The sequence below is a fragment of the Narcine bancroftii genome, chromosome 2 (genome assembly GCF_036971445.1).
Source record: "Narcine bancroftii isolate sNarBan1 chromosome 2, sNarBan1.hap1, whole genome shotgun sequence".
Taxonomy (NCBI): Eukaryota; Metazoa; Chordata; class Chondrichthyes; order Torpediniformes; family Narcinidae; genus Narcine; species Narcine bancroftii.
The window spans coordinates 197,602,822-197,623,181 of NC_091470.1; the positions used below are offsets into that span (position 1 = coordinate 197,602,822).

At 53.0% G+C, this 20,360-nt stretch overlaps 1 protein-coding gene across 1 annotated transcript; it reads left to right on the plus strand.

Moving 5' to 3' along the window:
• The first annotated feature begins 305 nt into the window (after positions 1 to 305).
• Positions 306 to 19,249, plus strand: LOC138753057 (schwannomin-interacting protein 1-like). The gene is made up of 10 exons (XM_069915649.1): positions 306 to 382; positions 474 to 543; positions 1,137 to 1,256; positions 2,513 to 2,944; positions 3,724 to 3,830; positions 5,093 to 5,189; positions 8,398 to 8,547; positions 10,281 to 10,389; positions 14,411 to 14,521; positions 18,170 to 19,249. The coding sequence occupies exons 1-9, from the start codon at positions 306 to 308 to the stop codon at positions 14,506 to 14,508; spliced, it is 1,260 nt and encodes a 419-aa protein (XP_069771750.1). The 3' UTR covers positions 14,509 to 14,521; positions 18,170 to 19,249.
• Positions 19,250 to 20,360: the final 1,111 nt, after the last annotated feature.

Sequence of the window (20,360 nt, forward strand, 5' to 3'; positions counted from 1 at the left end):
GGGGGGGGTAGATTTAACAGGAACCCGAGGGGTAACATTTTTACCCAGAGTTGAGGTTTTACTATTGCAACGTTAGGACGGATCCATGGATAGGACGGGATGTGGGGCCAAACGCAGGCAGGTGGGGCCCAGTGTGGGTGGGTCATTTTGGGCTGAACGGGCAAGTTGGTCTGAGAGGCCTATTCCCGTGCTGTACAGCTCTCGTGCATGGGGATCAGTGTAAGTGGCAAGAGGAGATGAGGGGAGGAATGGGCCATTTCTGAGGGTCTGAGAACCAGGCAAGTCTCCAGAAGGCCAAAGAAAAAATGGGACCCTCGGGGCCTGAAGCAGCATCTGTGGGGGAGGAAGTAATTGTGGATACCTGGGGAGAAGACCTTTCCTCGTAACCGTTACCCCCTCCCCTCACGGGTGATGCTACAGGCCCCACTGAGTTCCTCCAGCTGATGGCTTCACACCCACCCCTCTGTCTTCAGTACATTTAATGATTTGGCCTCCACTGCTTCCTCGGGCAAAGAATTCCACAAATTCACTGCTCTGGGAGAAGTAGTTCCTCCTCATCTCCGTCCTAAACCCTGCCAGCAATGAACTATAGCCCATCCCCATCCTGTGTGCCTTAAAACTTGAAAGCATACACACGTGCACACACACACACACACACACACACACACACACACACACACACACACACGTGCGCACACACACATTCACATCACACAGACACACACACATATAAACACACGCATGCATGCACATACATACACACACACACACAAACACATGCATGCACATACATGCACACACACATGCATGCACACACAACACAAACACACACGCATACACACACGCAAATACGCACTCTCTCAAGTACCTCACCTAGAGACACACACACATCTGTCTCACACACATACCTCAGACAGAGAGAGGCACACACTACAGACACACACACACATGCCACACATAGAGACATACACACACCTCACATCTCTCTCACATACACAAACACACAGGCACCCACACATCCTGACCCCCGGAGACCACTCTCCCGGCCCCTCTTCCGTGAAGCAGATTGAAAAGAGAAAAAAGGGGGGAAATTGACAAGAAGGGGAGTGGAATTTGACAATTCCCTAATCGGGAAGAAGAGGGAGGAAGTGCAGACGTGGAGATTTGGAGAGGAACGGATTTCCCAGAGTTTCGAGGAGCTCGGGGTGAGTTGGCCGGGTTCTGCTTGCGCGGCGGTGGGGAGGTGTCTGGACCCGGTAAGGTTTCAGGCTGAAACTTGCCATCGTGAAATCTCAGCACCCGGAAGTGAGAACGAACGAGGGAGAGAAAAAACTTGAAGAAGCTGGCAGAAATACTTTTAGAAAAGTAACTGGGCGTGGGGTTGCAGGACGGGTTTGACGATTCCTCTTGGTTATATATTGCAGAGCGTTTGCAGGGGAGAGTTTGACATATAGTTTGAGAAAATTTGATATAAAGTTCGGTAAAGTTTAACACGAAGTTTGACATAAAGTTTGACACGAAGTTTTACGAAGTTTGACATAAAGTTTGAGGTGGGAGGAACTTTTGGAGTTCTGTCCGACTTTAGATCAGAGGGGATTCCTCTCGCTGTCTCTGTCACGTCTTGGGGTGGGGAGTGAGGTAGGGGGTGGGGAGATACCTCTCTGCCCCTCTCGCCTCCGAGGCGCGGCTGCTCCGGCAGGCAGGTCCCACCCCGGGGAGATTCCGAGGGAGGCGCCGCTGAATGTGCGCGGAGTGCGGGTGAGGAGAGAGGGAGAGAGAGGAAGGTGATGAGGGAGGAGAGGAGAAGGGATAGGGAGAGAAATTTGAGGAGGGAGGGTTGATGGAGGGAGGGGTGGAGGAGGGAGGAAGGGGACGGTGAGGCGGGTGGGTGTGGTGAGGGAGAGGGCGGTGATGAGGGAGGGGATGGTGAGGGAGGGAGGGTGTAGTGAGGAGGGAGCGAGAGGAGACGGAGGGGTGGTGAGGAGGGAGAGAGGGGTCGGTGTGGAAGGAGGGGATGGTGAGGGAGGAACGGTAAGGGAGGGAGGGGCTGGTGAGGATGGAGGGAGGAGGTGGTGAGGAGGGAGAGAGGGGTGGTGAGAAAGGAGGGAACGGTGAGGAGGGAGGGGCTGGTGAGGAGGGAGGGGATGGTGAGGGAGGGAGGGGCTGGTGAGGAGGGAGGGGATGGTGAGGGATGGAGGGGATGATGAGCAGGGAGAGGGGTGGTGAGGAGGGAGGGAGAGAGGGAGAGGTGGTGAGGAAGGTGGGAGGGGATGGTGTGGAGGGGACAGTGAGGGAGGGGATGGTGAGGAGGGAGGATGGGGATGTTGAGGAGGGATGGAGGGGATGATGAGGAGGGTGGGAGGGGACGGTGAGGGGGGAGGGGAGGGTGTGGAGGGAGGGAGGGGATGACAAGGGGCGATGGATCTCTCTATGGAAAGAGGAGGTATCGAGGTTGACCCTGGGCTGGAGTCCCCTCTCTGAGCTGACAGCCTTCCCACCCCATTCCCTCTAGCTCCGGGAGGATGTTATGGATCTGGGAGGAATCGGGAATTCTGTGCCTGCCCCCGAACCCTCGAAACCAGCCAAGAGGGCCGCAGAACTGGGACCAGGGCCTGGAGTTCCCAGAGAAAGGATACCCGGCTGTGGATTGAAGATTCCAGAATACCTGGATGTTCCCCCTGGGATTTCAGGAGCCCAGAATGGCCTCTCGGTCAGCCCAGCTAATGAGGGGAGTTCTGACGCCTCCCTGCAGAGCGGCCGGCCCACACAGGCAGTGGACAAGACGGCCGAGGGACCTTCTCCGGGGCCCTGGTGGCCTGATGACCAGATGCCCATCATGGACTGGGCGGCTCTGGAGAACCACATTGCCGGCCTCCAGCTTCGGGAGATGGAGAAGCAGGCTCGTGGGGAAGTTCGGCTGCCTCCTCTTGAGCCCCCTTCCTCGGTGAGGCCCCAGTGGGTTTGGATCGGGTTGAGGGTGGGAGGGATGTGGAATGCAGGGGGGAGAGAGAGAGAGAGAGAGGGAGCGCTAAACTCTGACCGCACTCCCACTTCTGCCCGCCAAGGGGGTCAAACCAGGCACTGCTGGGAATGTTCAAAAGGAGAGGCAGCCTCTTTGGAGGGAGAGAGAGAGAGAGAGAGAGGGTGGGGTAAGGCAAAGAGAGGGAGAGGGGTAGGGGAGAGAGAGGGAGAGGGGTAGGACAGAGAGAGGAAGAGGGGGTAGGGCAGAGAGAGGGAGAGGGGTAGAGCAGAGAGGAAGAGGGATAAGGCAGAGAGAGGGAGGGAGAGGGGTAGGGCTGAGAGGAAGAGAGATGGAGGAAGAAAGAGAGGGGGGGAGACAGAGAGGGAGAGTGAGGGGGAGAGAGACAGGAGGGTCCGTGAGCTCACGTTGGAAACCAGGTGGGAGTAGGTGGGAGGTGGAGCAGGGGGGAAAGATGGGGGTGTGAGAGGAGAAGGTGGGGGTGTGGGGAGGAAGCTAGGGAGAGATGCGAGGGGAGAGGAACGGGGTGAGGGAGAGGAGGATAGTGGGGGATGAGGGACGAGAGAGATGGGAAAGGGGTGGGGGAGTGAGAATGGAGGGTGGGGAAAGAGGAGAGGAAATGAGTGGGGGGTGGGGGTGAGGGCGTGGGGAGGGAGGGGATGAGAATGGGGAGAGAGGGGGGACGAGGGGGTAGGGAGTGTGGAAGGGTAGGTCTGACTGACCTGATCACCTCTTTGCCCCAGCCCCTGGCACGGAGACGGGCAGATGGTACCCAGCGTCTGGTGTCCTGGCACCGTGCCGATACCATGGCCTGGAGGATCATGGGCAATACCATCAGCTGTGAGTCCAGGTGAGGAAGGGGCTCCCTCACCCCAATGGCGGTCAGGAGTGTTCCCTGCCCCATCTGGGGGGTGGAGGGGATGGGTATGCGGGTGGCAGTGAGGGAGGTTCTCACCTTGTGAGGGGCAGTGAAAGAGCTTCACACTGTGGGAGGGGCAATGAGGGAGCTCCACTCAGTGGGTGGGGCAGTGAGGGAGCTCCACACTATGAAAGGGTCATTGAGGGAGCTCTGAACCATGGGAGGGGTAGTGAGGGAGCTCCACACAATGGGAGTGGGTGAGGGAGCTCCATACCATGGGAGGGGCAGTGAGGGAGCTCCACACCATGGGAGGGGCAGTGAGGGAGCTCCACACCATGGACGGGGCAGTAAGGGAACTCTGCACCATGGGAGGGGAAGTGAGGGAGCTCCACACCGTGGAAAGGGCAGTGATGGAGCTCCTCTATGGGAGGGGCACTGAGGGAACTCCGCACCATGGAAGGGACGGTGAAGGAGCTCCACTCTGTGAAAAGGGCAGTAACGGAGCTCCTCTGTGGGAGGGCCAGTGAGGGAGCTCCACACCGTGGAAGGACCCTGGAGAAATGATCATTCTGACATCCAATTATCTCCTTGTTCCTTTCCTTCAATTCCCCTGTTTTAAGTTAGTTACAAATAAAGATTTGAAAGTGGGTGTCCTGTGCTAAAGTCCCGGTGTTTATCCTTCGGGGTAACAAGGCTGGAGGCTGGAATGGGGGAAAGTAAGAGGGCGTTATAGGTTTGAAGGTTGGGGGGAAGGTGAGATTGCTGTGGAGGAGTTTGGCCAGCACAGAATCGTGGGCCAAAGGGCCTGTCCTGTACTGGAATGTCGCTCCCTTGTGACCTCCTTCTCTTGGTTTTTCACCAGGAGGAGATTTCTGGGTGGTGTGGCGGTTAGGCCTACAACCCAGGTTCAAATCCCGTGGTGCCTGTGAGGAGTTTGCATGTTCACCCCGTGTCTGCGTGGGTGGGGGGGGGGAAGCTCCGTTTCCTCCCACCCTTCAAAATATACCAGGGGGGGTTGTAGGTTAACGGGGTGTAAATTGGACAGAGCTGGCTCGTGGGCCGGTAAGGCCTGTTACCGCGCTGCACTTCTAAATGTTAAAAATTTTAATTTACTGTGCTGTCTGACGACATTTTTTTAAATTCTGGAAGGGGAGACAGGGGTCTTGAACCCTCAACCTTCCTTGAGTCAGCACTGCTTGGTGTCCCATCCACGGGCATCAGATGATTCCCGTCTCCTGTCTCACCCTCTGCAGGTTCCACAGCCGGATGAACCTCCAGCTGTGTTTCATCAACGACAGCAGTAGCGAGAGTGACCCGGAGGAAGCCCCTCCGTCCGACCCCTTACCCCAGGTAGGGTGTCTGGCTTCTGCCCTCCCGACTCAGCTCACTACCCCTGCATGCAGTGATGAGGTGTGGTCAAGGTTCTCCCCCACCTCCTTTCTCACTTCCCCTCCTCTTCCCTCACTCCCCTTCCTCTCCCCTCACTCCCCTCCACCTCTCTCCTCACTCTCCCTTCCTCTCCACCTCTCCCCTCACTCCTCCTCTCCCCTCACTCCCCTCACCCCCTTCTCTCCCCTCACTCTCCTTTCCTCTCCTCCCCTCATTCCTCCTCCTCCCCACCACCTCTCCCCTCTCTCCCCTCCACCTCTCCCCTCACTCTTCCTCCTCTCTCCCATCACTCCCCCTCCAGCTCTTCCTCACTCTCCTCCACTTCTCCCCTCACTTCCCATCCTCTTCCCCTCCACCTCTCCCCTCACTCTCCTTCCTCTCTCCCATCACTCCCCCTCCCCCTCCAGCTCTCCCTCACTCCTTGACTTTGGCCCTAAGATATTAATGTCTAGGCTTATTTTAATCATCCCTCACTGACTCATTATGTGCACTGTTTCTAAGCTCCAAAGGAAATAGGCCAATGACAATTTTTGTCAAGCAAAATATTTCAGTCACAATTGGGTCCAGAGCAGTGATTCTCAACCTTCCCTTCCCACCCACGTCCCACCTTAAACAACCCCTGACTAATCACAGAGCATCGATGGTCGAGGGATGAGTTCAAGTGGGTAGAAAGGAAACGGTTGAGAATTCATGTGCTGGAGGAAGATAATGTGTTCTAATTGATGTTTGGGGTCGACAGAGAGAACTCTGGACAGGAGGCACTGGTGCAAGGTGGCGGGAATGAACATGGAGGGCTGCTGGGGTGGGGGAGAGGGCATGGAGACCTCGTTCCAGGAGGAAATATGGGGTGAGAGGTCAGATGCGGCGGGATGGTGGAGGGGCGTGGGGTGTGGACAGGGCTGTGAGCGGTTTTGGGACACACACACACACCCCCCCCACCCCCCCAACATCTAAGGAAAGATGTGCCGGAGTTGGAGAGGATCCATGGGAGGGTCCCGGGGACAATTCCAGGGAATGGAGGGTTAATGAACGAGGAGGGTTTAATGGTACTCGCTGAGGTTTCGAAGGTTGGGGGAAGGTCTCGTCGAAGCTCACCAGAGTCATCAAGTTTTCAGGTGACACAGCAGTAGTCGGCCTCATCAGTAAAAATGATGAGTTGCTCCTCAGAGAAGAGGTGGAAAATCTTGTGAAATGGCGTGAGAGTAACAACCTGGGTCTCAACATGGACAAGGAGAAGGAGATAATCGTGGATGTCAGGAGGACCAGGAACGACCACCCTCCCTTACACATCAACAACTCTGTAGTGGAGGCACCAAGTTCCTTGGAATTCACTGTCTCTTTTCTCTCTTTGGCTTGGCTTCACAGACGAAGATTTATGGAGGGGTAAATGTCCACGTCAGCTGCAGGCTCGTTTGTGGCTGACAAGTCCGATACGGGACAGGCAGACACGGTTGCAGCGGTTGCAGGGGAAAATTGGTTGGTTGGGGTTGGGTGTTGGGTTTTTCCTCCTTTGTCTTTTGTCAGTGAGTTGGGCTCTGCGGTCTTCTTCAAAGGAGGTTGCTGCCCGCCGAACTGTGAGGCGCCAAGATGCACGGTTTGAGGCGATATCAGCCCACTGGCGGTGGTCAATGTGGCAGGCACCAAGAGATTTTCTTTAGGCAGTCCTTGTACCTCTTCTTTGGTGCACCTCTGTCACAGTGGCCAGTGGAGAGCTCGCCATATAACACAATCTTGGGAAGGCGATGGTCCTCCATTCTGGAGATGTGACCTACCCAGCGCAGTTGGATCTTCAGCAGCGTGGATTCGATGCTGTCGGCCTCTGCCATCTCGAGTACTTCAATGTTAGGGATGAAGTCACTCCAATGAATGTTGAGGATGGAGCGGAGACAACGCTGGTGGAAGCGTTCTAGGAGCCGTAGGTGATGCCAGTAGAGGACCCATGATTCGGAGCCGAACAGGAGTGTGGGTATGACAACGTCTCTGTATACGCTAATCTTTGTGAGGTTTTTCAGTTGGTTGTTTTTCCAGACTCTTTTGTGTAGTCTTCCAAAGGCGCTATTTGCCTTGGCGAGTCTGTTGTCTATCTCGTTGTCGATCCTTGCATTCGATGAAATGGTGCAGCCAAGATAGATAAACTGGTTGACCGTTTTGAGTTTTGTGTGCCCGATGGAGATGTGGGGGCGGCTGGTAGTCATGGTGGGGAGCTGGCTGATGGAGGACCTCAGTTTTCTTCAGGCTGACTTCCAGGCCAAACATTTTGGCATTTTCCGCAAAACAGGACGTCAAGCGCTGAAGAGCTGGCTTTGAATGGGTACTAGTGACCTATCAATATCTCCTCACTTGTCAGGAAGGCGCAATGGCGACTGCACTTCCTGGGAAGACTGAGGCGGGCAAGGCCACCGGCCGCCATTGCGTCAACCTTCTACAGGAGCTCCATCCAGAGCGTCCTGGCCAGGGCTGCATCACCGTGTGGGTACGGTTGCTGCAGAGAAATGGATCAGAGGCCCATCCAGAAGAGTGAGGATTCTCCCTCCTCCCCCATAATTGACTGAAGAGGGAGCGGAAAATCATCGAGGATCCCCTTCCACCCCTGCACACGGCATCTTTCAGCTGCTCCCTTTGGTGGGGAGGGGAGAGAGATTCAGGAGGATCAGAGCCAGCACCACCAGACCAAAGGAACCGCTCGCACTGACCCTCTGAGGCTCTCGTATTCATGAAACAATATTTATTGTATAGATGAATACTTGTCCTGCATGTGTATTGTTTGTCTGCATGTGTTACGTCTGGTTGTGTGTCACCAAGGACTGGAGAACTCTGTTTCGTCGGGTTGTACTTGTACAATTGGATGACAATAAACTTGACTTGAAACAGAATGAATATTTAAATTGCTGGATAAGTTGGAAGGTGTTTCCAGTTGTGGGAAAGTCCAGGATTAGAACTCTCACAATAAAAGGACATCCCATTAGAACAAAGATGAGGAGATGTTTCCCCATTCAGAGGGGGGATTTTGTTTTCCACAGACGGCTGGGGAAGTTGTTTGGTTCTTGTTTAGCAAGAGGGTCAGAGGTTTATGCCTGATAGACCCATAGTTCTGCTCCCGCATCTCCGGTCCATAGGCGCTGGGGTGGAATCAGACTCCAGGACTGACGCGCGCGGGCTCTCTCCGCAGCCGGAGGCCGGGGAGATTGCGTCATCTGAGTGGACCCTCGTTTCCCGCCGGAAGCAGCTGGAGCGAGAGGCCAAGCAGAGGCTGGCCGCAGTCACCAGGCAGCTCGAGACGGAGAGGCAGCGGCGCCTAGAGAGTGCAGCCTCCAACCCGGTGAGTGACGGGTGTCTGAGGCCCAGCCACAGAGAAAGTGGGGGCGATGAAGAGGGAGGGATGGTGTGAAGGGAGGGTCGGTGGGGGGGGTGGAGGGAGGGGTGGTGTGAAGGGAGGGGGCAGTGAGGAGGGAGAGGGCAGTGAGGAGGGAGGTGATGATGGGGAGGGGTGTTGAGATGGGAGGGGTGGAGAGGAAAGAGGGGTGGTGAGGGGGAGAGACGGTGAGGAGGCGGTGTGGAGGGGGGACTGAGGAGGGAGCGATGGTGTGGAGGGGTTATGGTGAGGAGGGAGGGACGGTGATGAGGGAGGGTTGGTGAGGAGGGAGGGTGGTAAGGTGAGGAGGGAGGGATGTGTAGGGAGGGGTGGTGAACAGAGAGCATCATGGCCGTTAAGGTAGCAGCACTGCATTGTGGGAGTGCGCAGGGAGGGAACACTGCATTGTGGGACATGTCCTCCTTTGGACAAGGCACTTCAACATGACGTGCTCCCAAAGGCAAGGTCCCCACCCTGAGAATATTGTGGATTACGATTGACATGTTCAAGCTGAACAAAGATGATATCAGAATTGCTGTATCACGTCGGAATTTAGAGAAACGTTAAATTAACTTTTATTGGATTTACCGTGTTTAATCGCATAATGGCACTGACACTTTGTGTTAGTTCAACCAACCTAAAAATGTTTTGTGGCTGATTTGCATTTGTACTCAGCAAATGATGCCTCTCGAGTCATTGTCCAACGATAGTTGGCTGGCGGCATCGATGGATTCTGGTTGTCCCGATACAGTCGCAATGTCCCGGTGAAGATGTCCAAGTTTTAAGAACATAAGGAGCAGGAGTCAGCCATTCGGCCCATCGAGCCCTGCTCCTCCATTTGATGATCTGCTCATCTCCGCCGACCTTTTTCCCCATGCCCCTTGATTCCCCTACAGCATAAAAATCTATCCAACCTTCTCTGAGGGCATCTCCACTGCTTCAACAGGCAGTGAATTCCGGCCTCTGGGAAAAGCAGTTCCTCTTCTTCTCTATCCTGGATCTTGAGGCCACGTCCCCTAGTTCTGGTTTCCAACACATTCAACAATCAGATCAAGGTGATATTACATGCCCCCACCCCTTGACCGGTACGGACGCAGCTCTGCTGGGGGGGGGGCATTCGTAAGAGTCAGTGTGGGCCCCGTTAGTTGCTGTGACCGGTCAGGGCTGAGTCTGGGCGGGCAGCCTGGACTGCAGCACCTGGTGATATAGGTGGGCCGATCACGAGGGTCACCTTGACGGCTTGGGGATAAGTCTTTGACCTTGGCTGGCAATAGCGGGTCCTCTGAACAGGTGCGCAGCGGTACTACCAGGTGGTGGATGTTGCCTCTCCATTACACCCACCCATGTTAACAACTTACCTATTGATGCCTTCCAGAATTTTGAAAGTTTCTATGAGACCCCCTCTCATCCTCCATTTTCATGGCGCCCTTCATGGTTTTGTTTTGAAGTTGATTTAAAATATGTCAGGGAATCACAAAAGCAGGTTCTACCCACAAAGCAATACGTGATAGGAAATATTTAAGGTGATTTTCGTGACCAGCGGCCCAAAATCCATAAAATACACCCTTAAGTGTTCAGGAAGGAAAATCTTTGTTGTCCAGTGTTATCTGCCGTTTCCCTCAGAGACATGCTCTTGGAGTGGGGCGCTTGGTGAGCATGCTCTTCCTCAGGTGACAAGGTTAACTATTTCAACCCCTCAGTTCCACAGTGCCCTGGGGAGGAGGAAACCCCTGGACCCCAGCGATCTGTGGGACATGTCCCTGGTCCAGATCGAAGATCAGCGGAATAGGATCTTCTCCCAGATCCACCGTAAGTCCCAGCATGGGGTGGGGGGTGGGGGTGGGTGGGGAGGCGAGGGGTGGAGGGTAGGGGGAATGCGAGGAGGGGTAAGGTCAAGGAAGGGAGGGTAGGGGGAAAGGGTGTGAGGGGAGGGTTGGGAAGGGGAGAGTCGAGGAGGGGAGGGTAGGGGAGACGAGGGAGCAGAGGGTGGGGGAGGAGGTTGATGAGGGAGAATATGAGGAGCAGGGGGTAGGGGAAGTGAGGGTAGAGGGGTAGGGGGTCAAGGAGCGGGACGGTGAGGGGGGGTTGAGGAGAGGTTGGTTAAGTAGGGGATGGTAGAGGAGGGGAGGGTTGAGGGGAGGAAGATTGAGGAGGGGTCAAGGAGTGGTTGGTTGAGCTGGGGACAGTAGAGGGGAGGGTTGAGAAGGTGGGGGTTTGAGGAGGGGAAGTGATGGGGCAGAGGGTCCAGGAAGGGGTAGTGGTTCAAGGTGGATGGTCGAGGGGGAAGGGTCAAGGAGAGAAGGGTTGAGGTGGGGGAGGGGTTGAGAAGGGGAGTATCCAGGAGGGGAGGGAATGGGGTAGGGGGTTGCAGAGTGGGGGGGGTGTTGAGGAGACAAGGTCAAGGAGGGGGCAATGGCTCGAGGAGAGGGAGAGAAGGGTCATTGAGGTGAGGGTTGGAGGGTCAAGGAGGTGAGGGGGTTGAGGAGGGGAGGGTCGAGAAGAGTGGAGGTCAAGGAGGGTTTGGTCTAGGAGGGGAAGATTGAGGAGGGTTGGAAGAGGAGAGGAAAGTTGAGGAAGGAGGGGATCGATGGGGTCAATTGGAGAGAGTCAAAAAGGGGAGGGATGAGAAGGGGGGGTCGAGGGAGGAAGGTTGAGGAGGGGAAACTGGTATAGAAGGACCGGGGGAGGGTTGAAGGGTGGAGGTCAAGGGGGGGTGGTCGAAGAGTGGAAATTGAGGGGTAGAGAGTCGTGGGGAGAGGGTGGAAGGGGTTCGAGGAGGAAAGGTTTGAGGGGGACGAGATACCATGGGATAATTTGAATGGAGGTGTTTCGTAAAGATATTAGTTGACAATAAATTGATGATTTTCCATGAAGTTCCTCGCAGCTTCATCCAAATAAACTAAATCCTTGTTCAGGCTGGGGCGGTGTGGATGGAGTTTCACTCTGTGTCTGACCCTGGGAGAGTATGATGAGACGGTGCAGAAGGAGTTTCATTCTGTGTCTGACCCCAGGGGTGTGTGACGGGACGGTGCGAAGGGAGCTTCACTCTGTGTCTGACCCCGGGAGTGTGTGATGGGACGGTGCGGAGGGAGCTTCATTCTGTGTCTGATCCCTTGAGAGTGTGATGGGACGGTGCAGAGGAGTTTAATTCCTTGTCTGACCCCAGGAGTGTGTGATGGGATGGTGCAGAGGGAGTTTCATTCTTTGTCTGACCCCAGGAGTGTGTGATGGGACGGTGCGGAGGGAGTTTCATTCTGTGTCAGACCCCGGGAGTATGTGATGGAACAGAGATCAGTTGTCTGTTGATGGTTGACCCACCAGAGGGCAGTCTCCTCACATGATCCCATACACTGCCCAACTGAGACCACCCACAAGTTGGTGGAACAACACCTCCTATTCCATATGGGCACCCTCCAACTGGATGATATGAACGTTGACTTCTCCAGTTTCCGTTACCCCCATCTCTCACCTTCCCCTCTCCCTCTGTCTCCTCTCCTCCACTTCTGCATTCACAGGGCCACTCCCTCCCACGATCAATTCTCACCTTTCCTTTCCATGTCCAAAGCCACTTTCAGGTGCTTGGGTGCAGATAATGCGCCGGCGGATGCGGCTGGGGGGAGTGCAGCTGGGACATTCAGGTGGCCGTGGAGAAGACGCTTCTCTGTCACCTGAACATGCCGGCTGAAGGAGAGCCGTGTCCGAACGAACCCGGCTCCTGTGGACTGTGGCCATAGTCTCACTGCTGTGTTCCCTTCCCCTCTCCAAGCCCTGTATCTCTTTTGAGATATCTTCAGACCTTTAATTTTGACCTCTTATTTATGTCAGCATTTAATTATGCCAACTTTGGCAGCCCTACCTTCAGCTGTCAAGATTCTGAGTTTTGGAAGCAATTTACTATTTTTTACTGAGTTTTTGATTATATAATCTAATGCCCCAAAGTATTTTTTTAAACCGAATAAACGCTTTGCAACGTTAAAGTCACTAACTAAATGTAAGGCACTGTTGTTAAATTGTTACCTACCTGACAGCGAGAGAAACAATACTTAATAGAATATTAAATCTTTTATTAAATATCTGAGAAGGATTGTCTTGGGCTGCATTCACGATGCTGCGTTTAGGTGCAATGGGGGATTCTCCAAGCCAGAGAATATACCTACCCGAGGAGGGTCTCCACTTTCAGGTGGCCACCCGGCAGCCGCATTGGGGTAGAATAGGCGGCTTTACAATCGGGTATTCTGGCCACCTGAAAGTGGCTCAATATTGCCTTTTGTGTGTTCTCCTCCCCCAGCCTTGTTAATCAGGCATCCGCCTGCTTTTTACTCATAGCCTGGGCTCATGGATCAGAGCCACAGAATCCCGTAGGACAGAAACAGGCCCTTCAGCCCTTCTAGCCTGTGCCAATTTATTTTTGGGAGGAGTTGTACATTCTCCCCGTGTCTGCATGCTCCGGTTTCCTCCCAGGTCAATTAAGTGTACTTGGGTGGCACGGGTTTGTGGGCCGGATGGGTCTGTTACTGTGCTGTACATCAAAAATTTTTAATTTTTACTGCCTAGTCCCATTAACCAGTACCCAGTCCATACCCCACTCCCCCCATTTCCCTCCCATCAATGTACCTGTCCAAATTTTTCTTAAATGTCAAAATTGAGCCCCCATTCATCTAGCACCCTCCACCATCAGACTCCTCAACGACAAACTCAATCAGGGACTCATTTAAGGATTTAACGGTGGCTGGAAGGAAGATGCCAGAGAGTCGGAGTGGACAACTGTTTGTCAGGCTGGAGGCCGATGACAAGCAGTGTGCCTCAGGGATTGGTGTTGGGTCCCTTGTTGTTTGTCATATACTTTAATGATCTGGATGATAGGGTGGTAAATTGGATTAGTAAATATGCGGATGATACTAAAATAGGTGGAATTGTGGATAATGAAGAAGGTTTTCAAAGATGGCAGAGGGATTTGGACTGCTTCGAAGAGTGGCCTGAAAGATGGCAAATGAAGTTTAACGCTGAGAAGTGTGAAGGGCTTCATTTTGGAAGGAATAATCAAAACTTAGTAAATGGGAGGGCATTGAGAAATGCAGGGGAGCAGAAAGATCGAGGAATAATGTTTCTCTTATTCCAAGTGAAACATTAGACAGCCAGTCCTCTCCTCTTGCATGAACTACAAGGGCTTTGACCAAGCTGAACTCAGCACTTCCAAACCCGTCTTCCAAATGGGGTTTTCCACAAGCTTGTCAACTTGTCCTCTTCCAGTCCCAACTGCTGTTGCTGGCTGTAACACTGTAGAACTGATCTCTCACTCTCTCTCTCTCTCTCTCTCTCTCTCCCTCTCCTCTCTCTCTCTCTCTCTCTCTCTCTCTCTCCCTCTCCCTCTCTCTCTCTCTCTCTCTCTCTCTCTCTCTCCCTCTCCCTCTCTCTCTCTCTCTCTCTCTCTCTCTCTCTCTCGCTCTCTCTCTCTCTCAGAGAGAAAGCCTGTTTAACTCTCTCTGCTTGCAAAACCACATGAACCACTTAGAACAGCAAATTCCCCTCTGGACTGTCTCCGGCTCCAATGAGCTCTTTCATCTGTTGCCTTTTTGTAAACAACAATCCGTTAGTGAAAGTCTCTTGGGCACTCTCCAAAGCTCTTGCAAAAGCTCTGAGGCCCCGACATGTCTGGCATGGGGCAGAGCTCCAGTATTTTAAATAAGATCTGTTTTAAAGTGTTTGTATGTGACCTACACTAACAAACCCAGCCCCAATTCATCTCCCAAAAACATATGTGACAGATGCAGTCAGATTGTGAATGGTCAGTGCTTAACCTCTGACCTGTCCTCCCAACCCCGCTTCTCAGCTCTGAACACACAGCTAATGGAACTTCTTGAAATTCGAGATGACCTGAAGACAGAACAGGACGCCATGTTGGTGGAAATCGGAGACCTGACGCATTGATTCCGAATGGTGGGTAAGTGCCAACATATTCAAATTAGTCTGGCACTGTTCGATGATCTAAAGTATTCTGGTCCTGAGGGCAGATGTGTGCTGACTTAGACAGGGTGTGGAGAAGGGCCAGGCAAGTGGCAAATGAAAGGCATTAGTTAAGATGTGACTCTGGAGAAACCTAGCAGGTCAGACAACATCCTCTTAAAGATGCATCGCCTACGTTTCGGGCATCGAGGCGTGGAAAGAAATGTCAGCAGGCGCCCAAACAAAATGGTGGGGGGGGGGCACAGTCCCCACAGATGGGTGAAGGGGGTGGTCGGGGGAAAAGAAAAAAACCGAGAAGCGATGGGGAGAGGGGGATTAAAACCACGGCGCTGGAGAAATTCAGCTGGTCAAACGGCGTCCTTTATGTAGTCCCTTTTCCGCTGGGACCCCGCCCCAGGAATTAACGGGGAATTTACCTGGACATGGTCCGGTGAAAAAGGGACCCTGTCCAAATGCCAGCATCAAATGGCGTGATTTCACGCCAGGGATAGACTGCCTCGACCCTGCTCATATCCCCGGCGTTTGCCAACGCCGGCATGCTGATAAAACCAGTGGAAAAGGGACAGGAGAAATTTTCCGGTTGAAGGGCGAACACCCTGATCCCCGGGGATGACCTGCGTTCAGGGGAAAAGCAGTTGGTGTCCCAGTTAAGGGCGGACCAGCTGAAACAGCACAAAGGCTTCCGATCCTGGGACACCGCCCGGCCGATTCACTAGGAGGCCTGCCGGAATGGAGCTAGTGTTTCAGGCTTGAGGTACGTCGGCAAGTGCCCGAACAAAATGGTGGTGGGGGGAGGAGCATGGGCCCCTCAGGCAGGAGGTAATAGGTGGAGAAGGGAGGGAGGGCGCAGAAGCGAACAGGGGGGTGGCTCTGTGAATGGAGAGGGAAGGGGGGGCGGAGAGCTGGAGGAAAGGAGACGGAGGGATGAGGGAGGGAGAATGGGGAGCGGGCGAGCAAAAACTGGGGAAGTCGATGTTAATGCCGTCCGGTTGGAGAGGGCCCAGATGGAAAATCAAGTGCCTTATAAGACTTCAGCATCACCTATCCGCTCTTGCATTCCATTCCTCTTGATCCTCATTGTCCATACCCTGGTGAACAGCTCAAGCCCGAAACGTCAGTGATGTATTTTTACCTTTGCTATATAAAGGGCCCTGTCTGACCTGCTGAGTTTCTCCGGCCTTGTGTGTTTACTTCAACCGCGAAGACTGCAGACTTTCCTATTTTACTACCAAATGAAATATTACGCTGGAAAGTGTGCTGTCGTGCATTTGTTAGATAAAATAAACGGGCTGACTATTTGCTAAAAGGAGAGAACATTGAAAATAAGCAGAACACAGACCTGCCAGAGGAACTCAGCTGGTCTCGGAGCATCCATAAATAATTCACCGATGTTTCGGGCCTGAGCTCCACCTTCAAGGTCTGAATTAAAGACTCAGGAGAAGGGGAGGGGCATGAGTTCAGACCAACAGACAAAAGATGTTAATTGGATACGATAAGAGGAGAGGTGAGAATTGATTTTGGCTCCGTGAAGAGATGGAGGGAAAAGGGGGGTAGGAGAGAGAGAGAGAGAGAGAGAGAGAGAGAGAGAGAGAGAGACAAAGGGGGGAAGAGAGAGACAGAGAGACAAAGGGGAGGAGAGACAGAGAGGGGGGTAGATTAGAGGAAAGGTGACAGGGGTAAGAAGATTGGGTGGGGGGGGGAATTTAACAGAAACTGGAGAAATTGACATTAATGCCATCTGGTTGGAGGGGGCCCAGATGGAAGGTGAGGTGTTCCTCCAATTTGCAGGTGGTCTCAGTCTGGTAGTGCGTGGGACCATGGTCAGACACGTCAGTGAGGGAAATGGGATGAGGAACTGAAATGGATGGCCACTGGGAGAATCGCGCTATTACAGCATCCAGAGCCAAGGTGCACAATTAAGCACTTTTGAAAATTCCCCGAGGCAAAGGGAGCTGGGAGTCCCCATGTGGGACGGCCTGAAGGTCAACTTGCCGGTTGAGTTGGGGGTGAAGAAGGGGAATGCAATGCTAGCGTTCATTTCAAGAGAAATAGAATATAGGAGCAGGGGTGTGATGCTGAGGCTTTACAAGGCCCTGGCAAGACCTCACTTGGAGGATTATGAAGAGTTTTGGGCTCCCTGTTTAAGAAAGGGTGTGCTGTCGTTGGAGAGAATTCAGAGGAGGTTCACAAGGACGATTCCGGGAATGAAAGGGTTATCGTACGAGGAGTGTTTGACGGTTCTTGGCCTGAACACGTTGGAATTTAAGAGAATGGGTGGTGGGGGGGGGGGAATATCTCATTGAAACATTTCGAACATTGAAAGACGTGGACAGTGTAGATGTAGAAAGGTTGTTTTCCCATGGTGGGAGAGTCCAGGACAAGGGGGCACAACTTCAGGATTGAAGGGCTTCCGCTTAGAGCAGAGGAGATATAAATGGTGGGGCAGACGTGATGGGCTTTCGTAGGTTGTAGTGACAGGTGAGTGAGACACGAAAGTCCGCGGACGCTGTGATTGCAGTAAAAACACCAAAACGCTGGAGGAACTCAGCCAGTCTTTTCAATGTCCATAGGAGATGAAGATGTATCACCAACATTTCAGACCTGAGCCCTTCTTCAAGGAATAAGGAGAATGAACCAGAAATAGGAAATCTCAGAATTCAGACAGGGGGGAAGGGGTTTGGGATGAATCCAGACCAACAAAAGATGTGAATTGGATCTGATAAAGTGGGAGAGGTGAGAATTTGTACTTTGAGTGCGAAAGGAGGCAGGGAAAAGGGAGAGGCAGAGCAGGAGGAAGGTGACGGGGAAGAAGTGGGGGGTGGGGGGGGGTTAACAAAAGCGGAGCGGTGTTAATGCCATCCGGTTGGAGGGGGCCCAGTCCGAAGATAGGATTCACAGGTGGTCTCAGTCTGGTTGTGCGTGAGACCACGTGCAGACGCATCAGGAAGGGCATGAGGGCGGAGAATTGAAATGGATGGCCACTGGCTATTGCGGCGGACAGAGCAAGCAATGGCCCAGAACTGCGCCCCATCTATCCAATGCAGAGGGGACCACAGTGGGAGCACCAGATTCGGTCGGATGACCTATGCAGGTTCATAGGTGAAGTGTTGGTTCACTTGGACAGGCTGTTTGGGGCCTGTTTAGGGCCGGCAACTGGAGGGCATGCAGGATCTTCACGTCAGCGGGTGTGTTTGTTGCCCGGAGGTTAAGAGGTGACCTGATAGAGGTGTTTAAGGTGATGAGAGGCATTGGTCATGTGGATAGACAGAGGCTTTTCTCCCTGGGACTGAAATAGTGGCCACAAGAGGACATGGGTTTAAGGTGCTGGGGAGATGTTGGGGGTAATTTTCTTTTTTATGCAGAGTGGTGGGCGTGGAATAGGCTGCTGGTAACAATAGTGGGGGTGGATCAATAGGGTCTTTTAAGATATTTTTGGATAGATACATAGAGAAAAATAGGGGGCTATGGGAAAGTCTGGTCATTTCTAAGGTGGGCTGAAGGGCCTGTATTGTGCTGTAGGGTTTCTATGTTTCAACGATTTGGTGGGTTTTGCCGGTGGGAACACGGGAAGGGAAGAAAGGGTCAGTGAGACGCCATCCAGTGAAGCTGGTTCTTTCCTCCTCAGGTCCAAAGTGATGGAGAATGGCCAGATGGCAGGAAATTTCATGACTTGAGGCAAAAATTGCGTCCTGGAATCGGGAACCTCCTGCCCTGGCTCCTGGCACCAGACCACCCCCACCCCCACCATGACCCTCTTGAAGCCTCCACAAGGACAGGAGATAGCCATTTGGCCTATTGAGGTGGTACTACCCCTCCACTCGGCTTGCAGCATCCGGCCTCCGTTCTAAACTAATCGGGGAAGTTGAGACCTGCCAAGTTGAGCTGGAATCAAGGAAAATTCTGGAGGGCCTGCAGAGGACAAGGTTGCTTCGGGGCTAGTCCGCCCACCATCTCGCTTTCCCCTACACCACCACAATTGGGGGGTGGGGAGAGCAGCATCGCTCACTTGGAGCGGCAACACCTCATCTTCTCGCTTGGGTGAAGGTTCTCGTTAGGAGAACTGGTCAAACGGTGCAGTTAAAAACACACCGAAAAGCTGGGGGAGCTCAGCCAGTCTTTCTTGTGATTTATTTGTCGCGTTCAGGTATTTGCCGCCCGGCGTGAATGGCCGCAGCGTTGCGGTGGTCCAAAAGAGGTGAGGAAACGGTGGCCGGGCTGGAGTCTGAGAGGGGAAAGGGGCGGTAGGGGCAGCTCCGGATTCCACAAGGCAGCCGAACCCCAGCCCTCTCCAAACCCAAGGGCTCCGCGTTGGCGATACGGTGCTGGCCAAGCAGGTGTGTCAAGTCATTGCTGTTCATTTTTGTCACATTATGTTTGTACTGAAATGTATATATATTTTTTTAAAATTTTTGAGCCGCTGTGTGTTCACCATTAACTCAGCCGCTGCTAAAGGAAATGCCAGTTGGCACAGAAATAAACTGTATACCATGGAGGATATTTTTATGCTCGTGTTCTGAGTTTAGTGGAACACGCTCTCTCTCACTCCTCCCACTCACCCTTCACCCCGTCAGGGAGGATCAGAGTCAGCATCACCAGGCTGAGGAACAGCTTCTTCCCACGGGCAGCGAGAACGCTGAACGCCCCAAGGAGCGGCTCACACTGACCATCCGAGATGTCTCTTATTTCATTAAACAATATTTATTTATTTTTATATGTGTATCATTTGTCTGTACGTGCGTCCTGTCTGCACCACGGACCGGAGAACGCTGTTTCCTCCTGGTGATACTTGTCCAATCGGATGCCAACGAACTCGAACTTGAAGAAGTGCCCACAATCCTTGAAGCGCAATCTCACCCACGTTTCTGCACATCTGTGACATGACATCCCAACACGTGCTCAGTGTCCTGACTGCTGACTGACAAAGGCCTTCATTGCCCTGTCTGCCTGTGTTACTACCATATATCTTACCCCTGACTCCCTGTTCTACATCACTCACCAGTGTCCTAACATTTAGAGCCCTGGTTTAGACCATAAGATATAGAGGCGGAAGTAGGTCGTTTGGCCTGTCAACCCCACTCTGCCATCCCATCATCATTCTCCCACTCAGCCCCCTTCTCCCCCGCAACCTTTGATGCCCTGACTATCCAGATGCTTGTCAATCTCTGGCTTAAAAGCACCCAGCGACCTGGCCACCTATGGTGGCAAATTCCCAAGGTTCACCATCCTCTGGATAAAGAAATTCCTCCGCATCTCTGTTTTAAGCGGACGCCCTTTAATCCTGAAGTTGCGCCCTCTTGTCCGTGCCTCCCCTACCATGGTAAACAACATTTCTACATCTACTCTGTCCAGAAATGCTTCTACGAGGGACCACCTCCCCCCCAACCCACCTCCCTCTTCCTTCTGAACTCCAAGGAGTACAGTCCAGACATTCCTCTTCATTCCAGGAAGCAACTTCTCCAAAATGCCACAAAGCGTACTGGTCCAAGATAAATTCCATCTACCATTCCTTGGACCATTTCCCCGTTAATCGAGGATGCAGTTGTAAGCTTCACCGTCCACTACACCATCAATTTTAGTTTTGTTACGAGCCCAGAGGACTCCAAAACCCAGCAGCAATAGATATTCACCAAGGCAAATGGTTATTAAAACAAAAGTTGCTTTTAATTATCTTTAAATATGAAAATAGAATCACACTTTAACTTAACTCTTTTGACTTACTTAACCTAATTTAACCCCCTTCTAATTCTCAGTGCACGTGTATGTAATGTGTGTGTAAGTTCAGAGAAGTTCTTTGGTTCACAGTCCAATCTCACTTC

Bases quoted from the DNA above. Each gene is read 5' to 3' on its own strand.
- LOC138753057 (XM_069915649.1), top strand. From the start codon at position 306: ATGGGACCCTCGGGGCCTGAAGCAGCATCTGTGGGGGAGGAAGTAATT. The intron at 544-1,136 runs GTAGTTCCTCCT...CTAATCGGGAAG, and splicing joins AATTCACTGCTCTGGGAGAA to AAGAGGGAGGAAGTGCAGAC. The intron at 5,190-8,397 runs GTAGGGTGTCTG...CTCTCTCCGCAG, and splicing joins CGTCCGACCCCTTACCCCAG to CCGGAGGCCGGGGAGATTGC.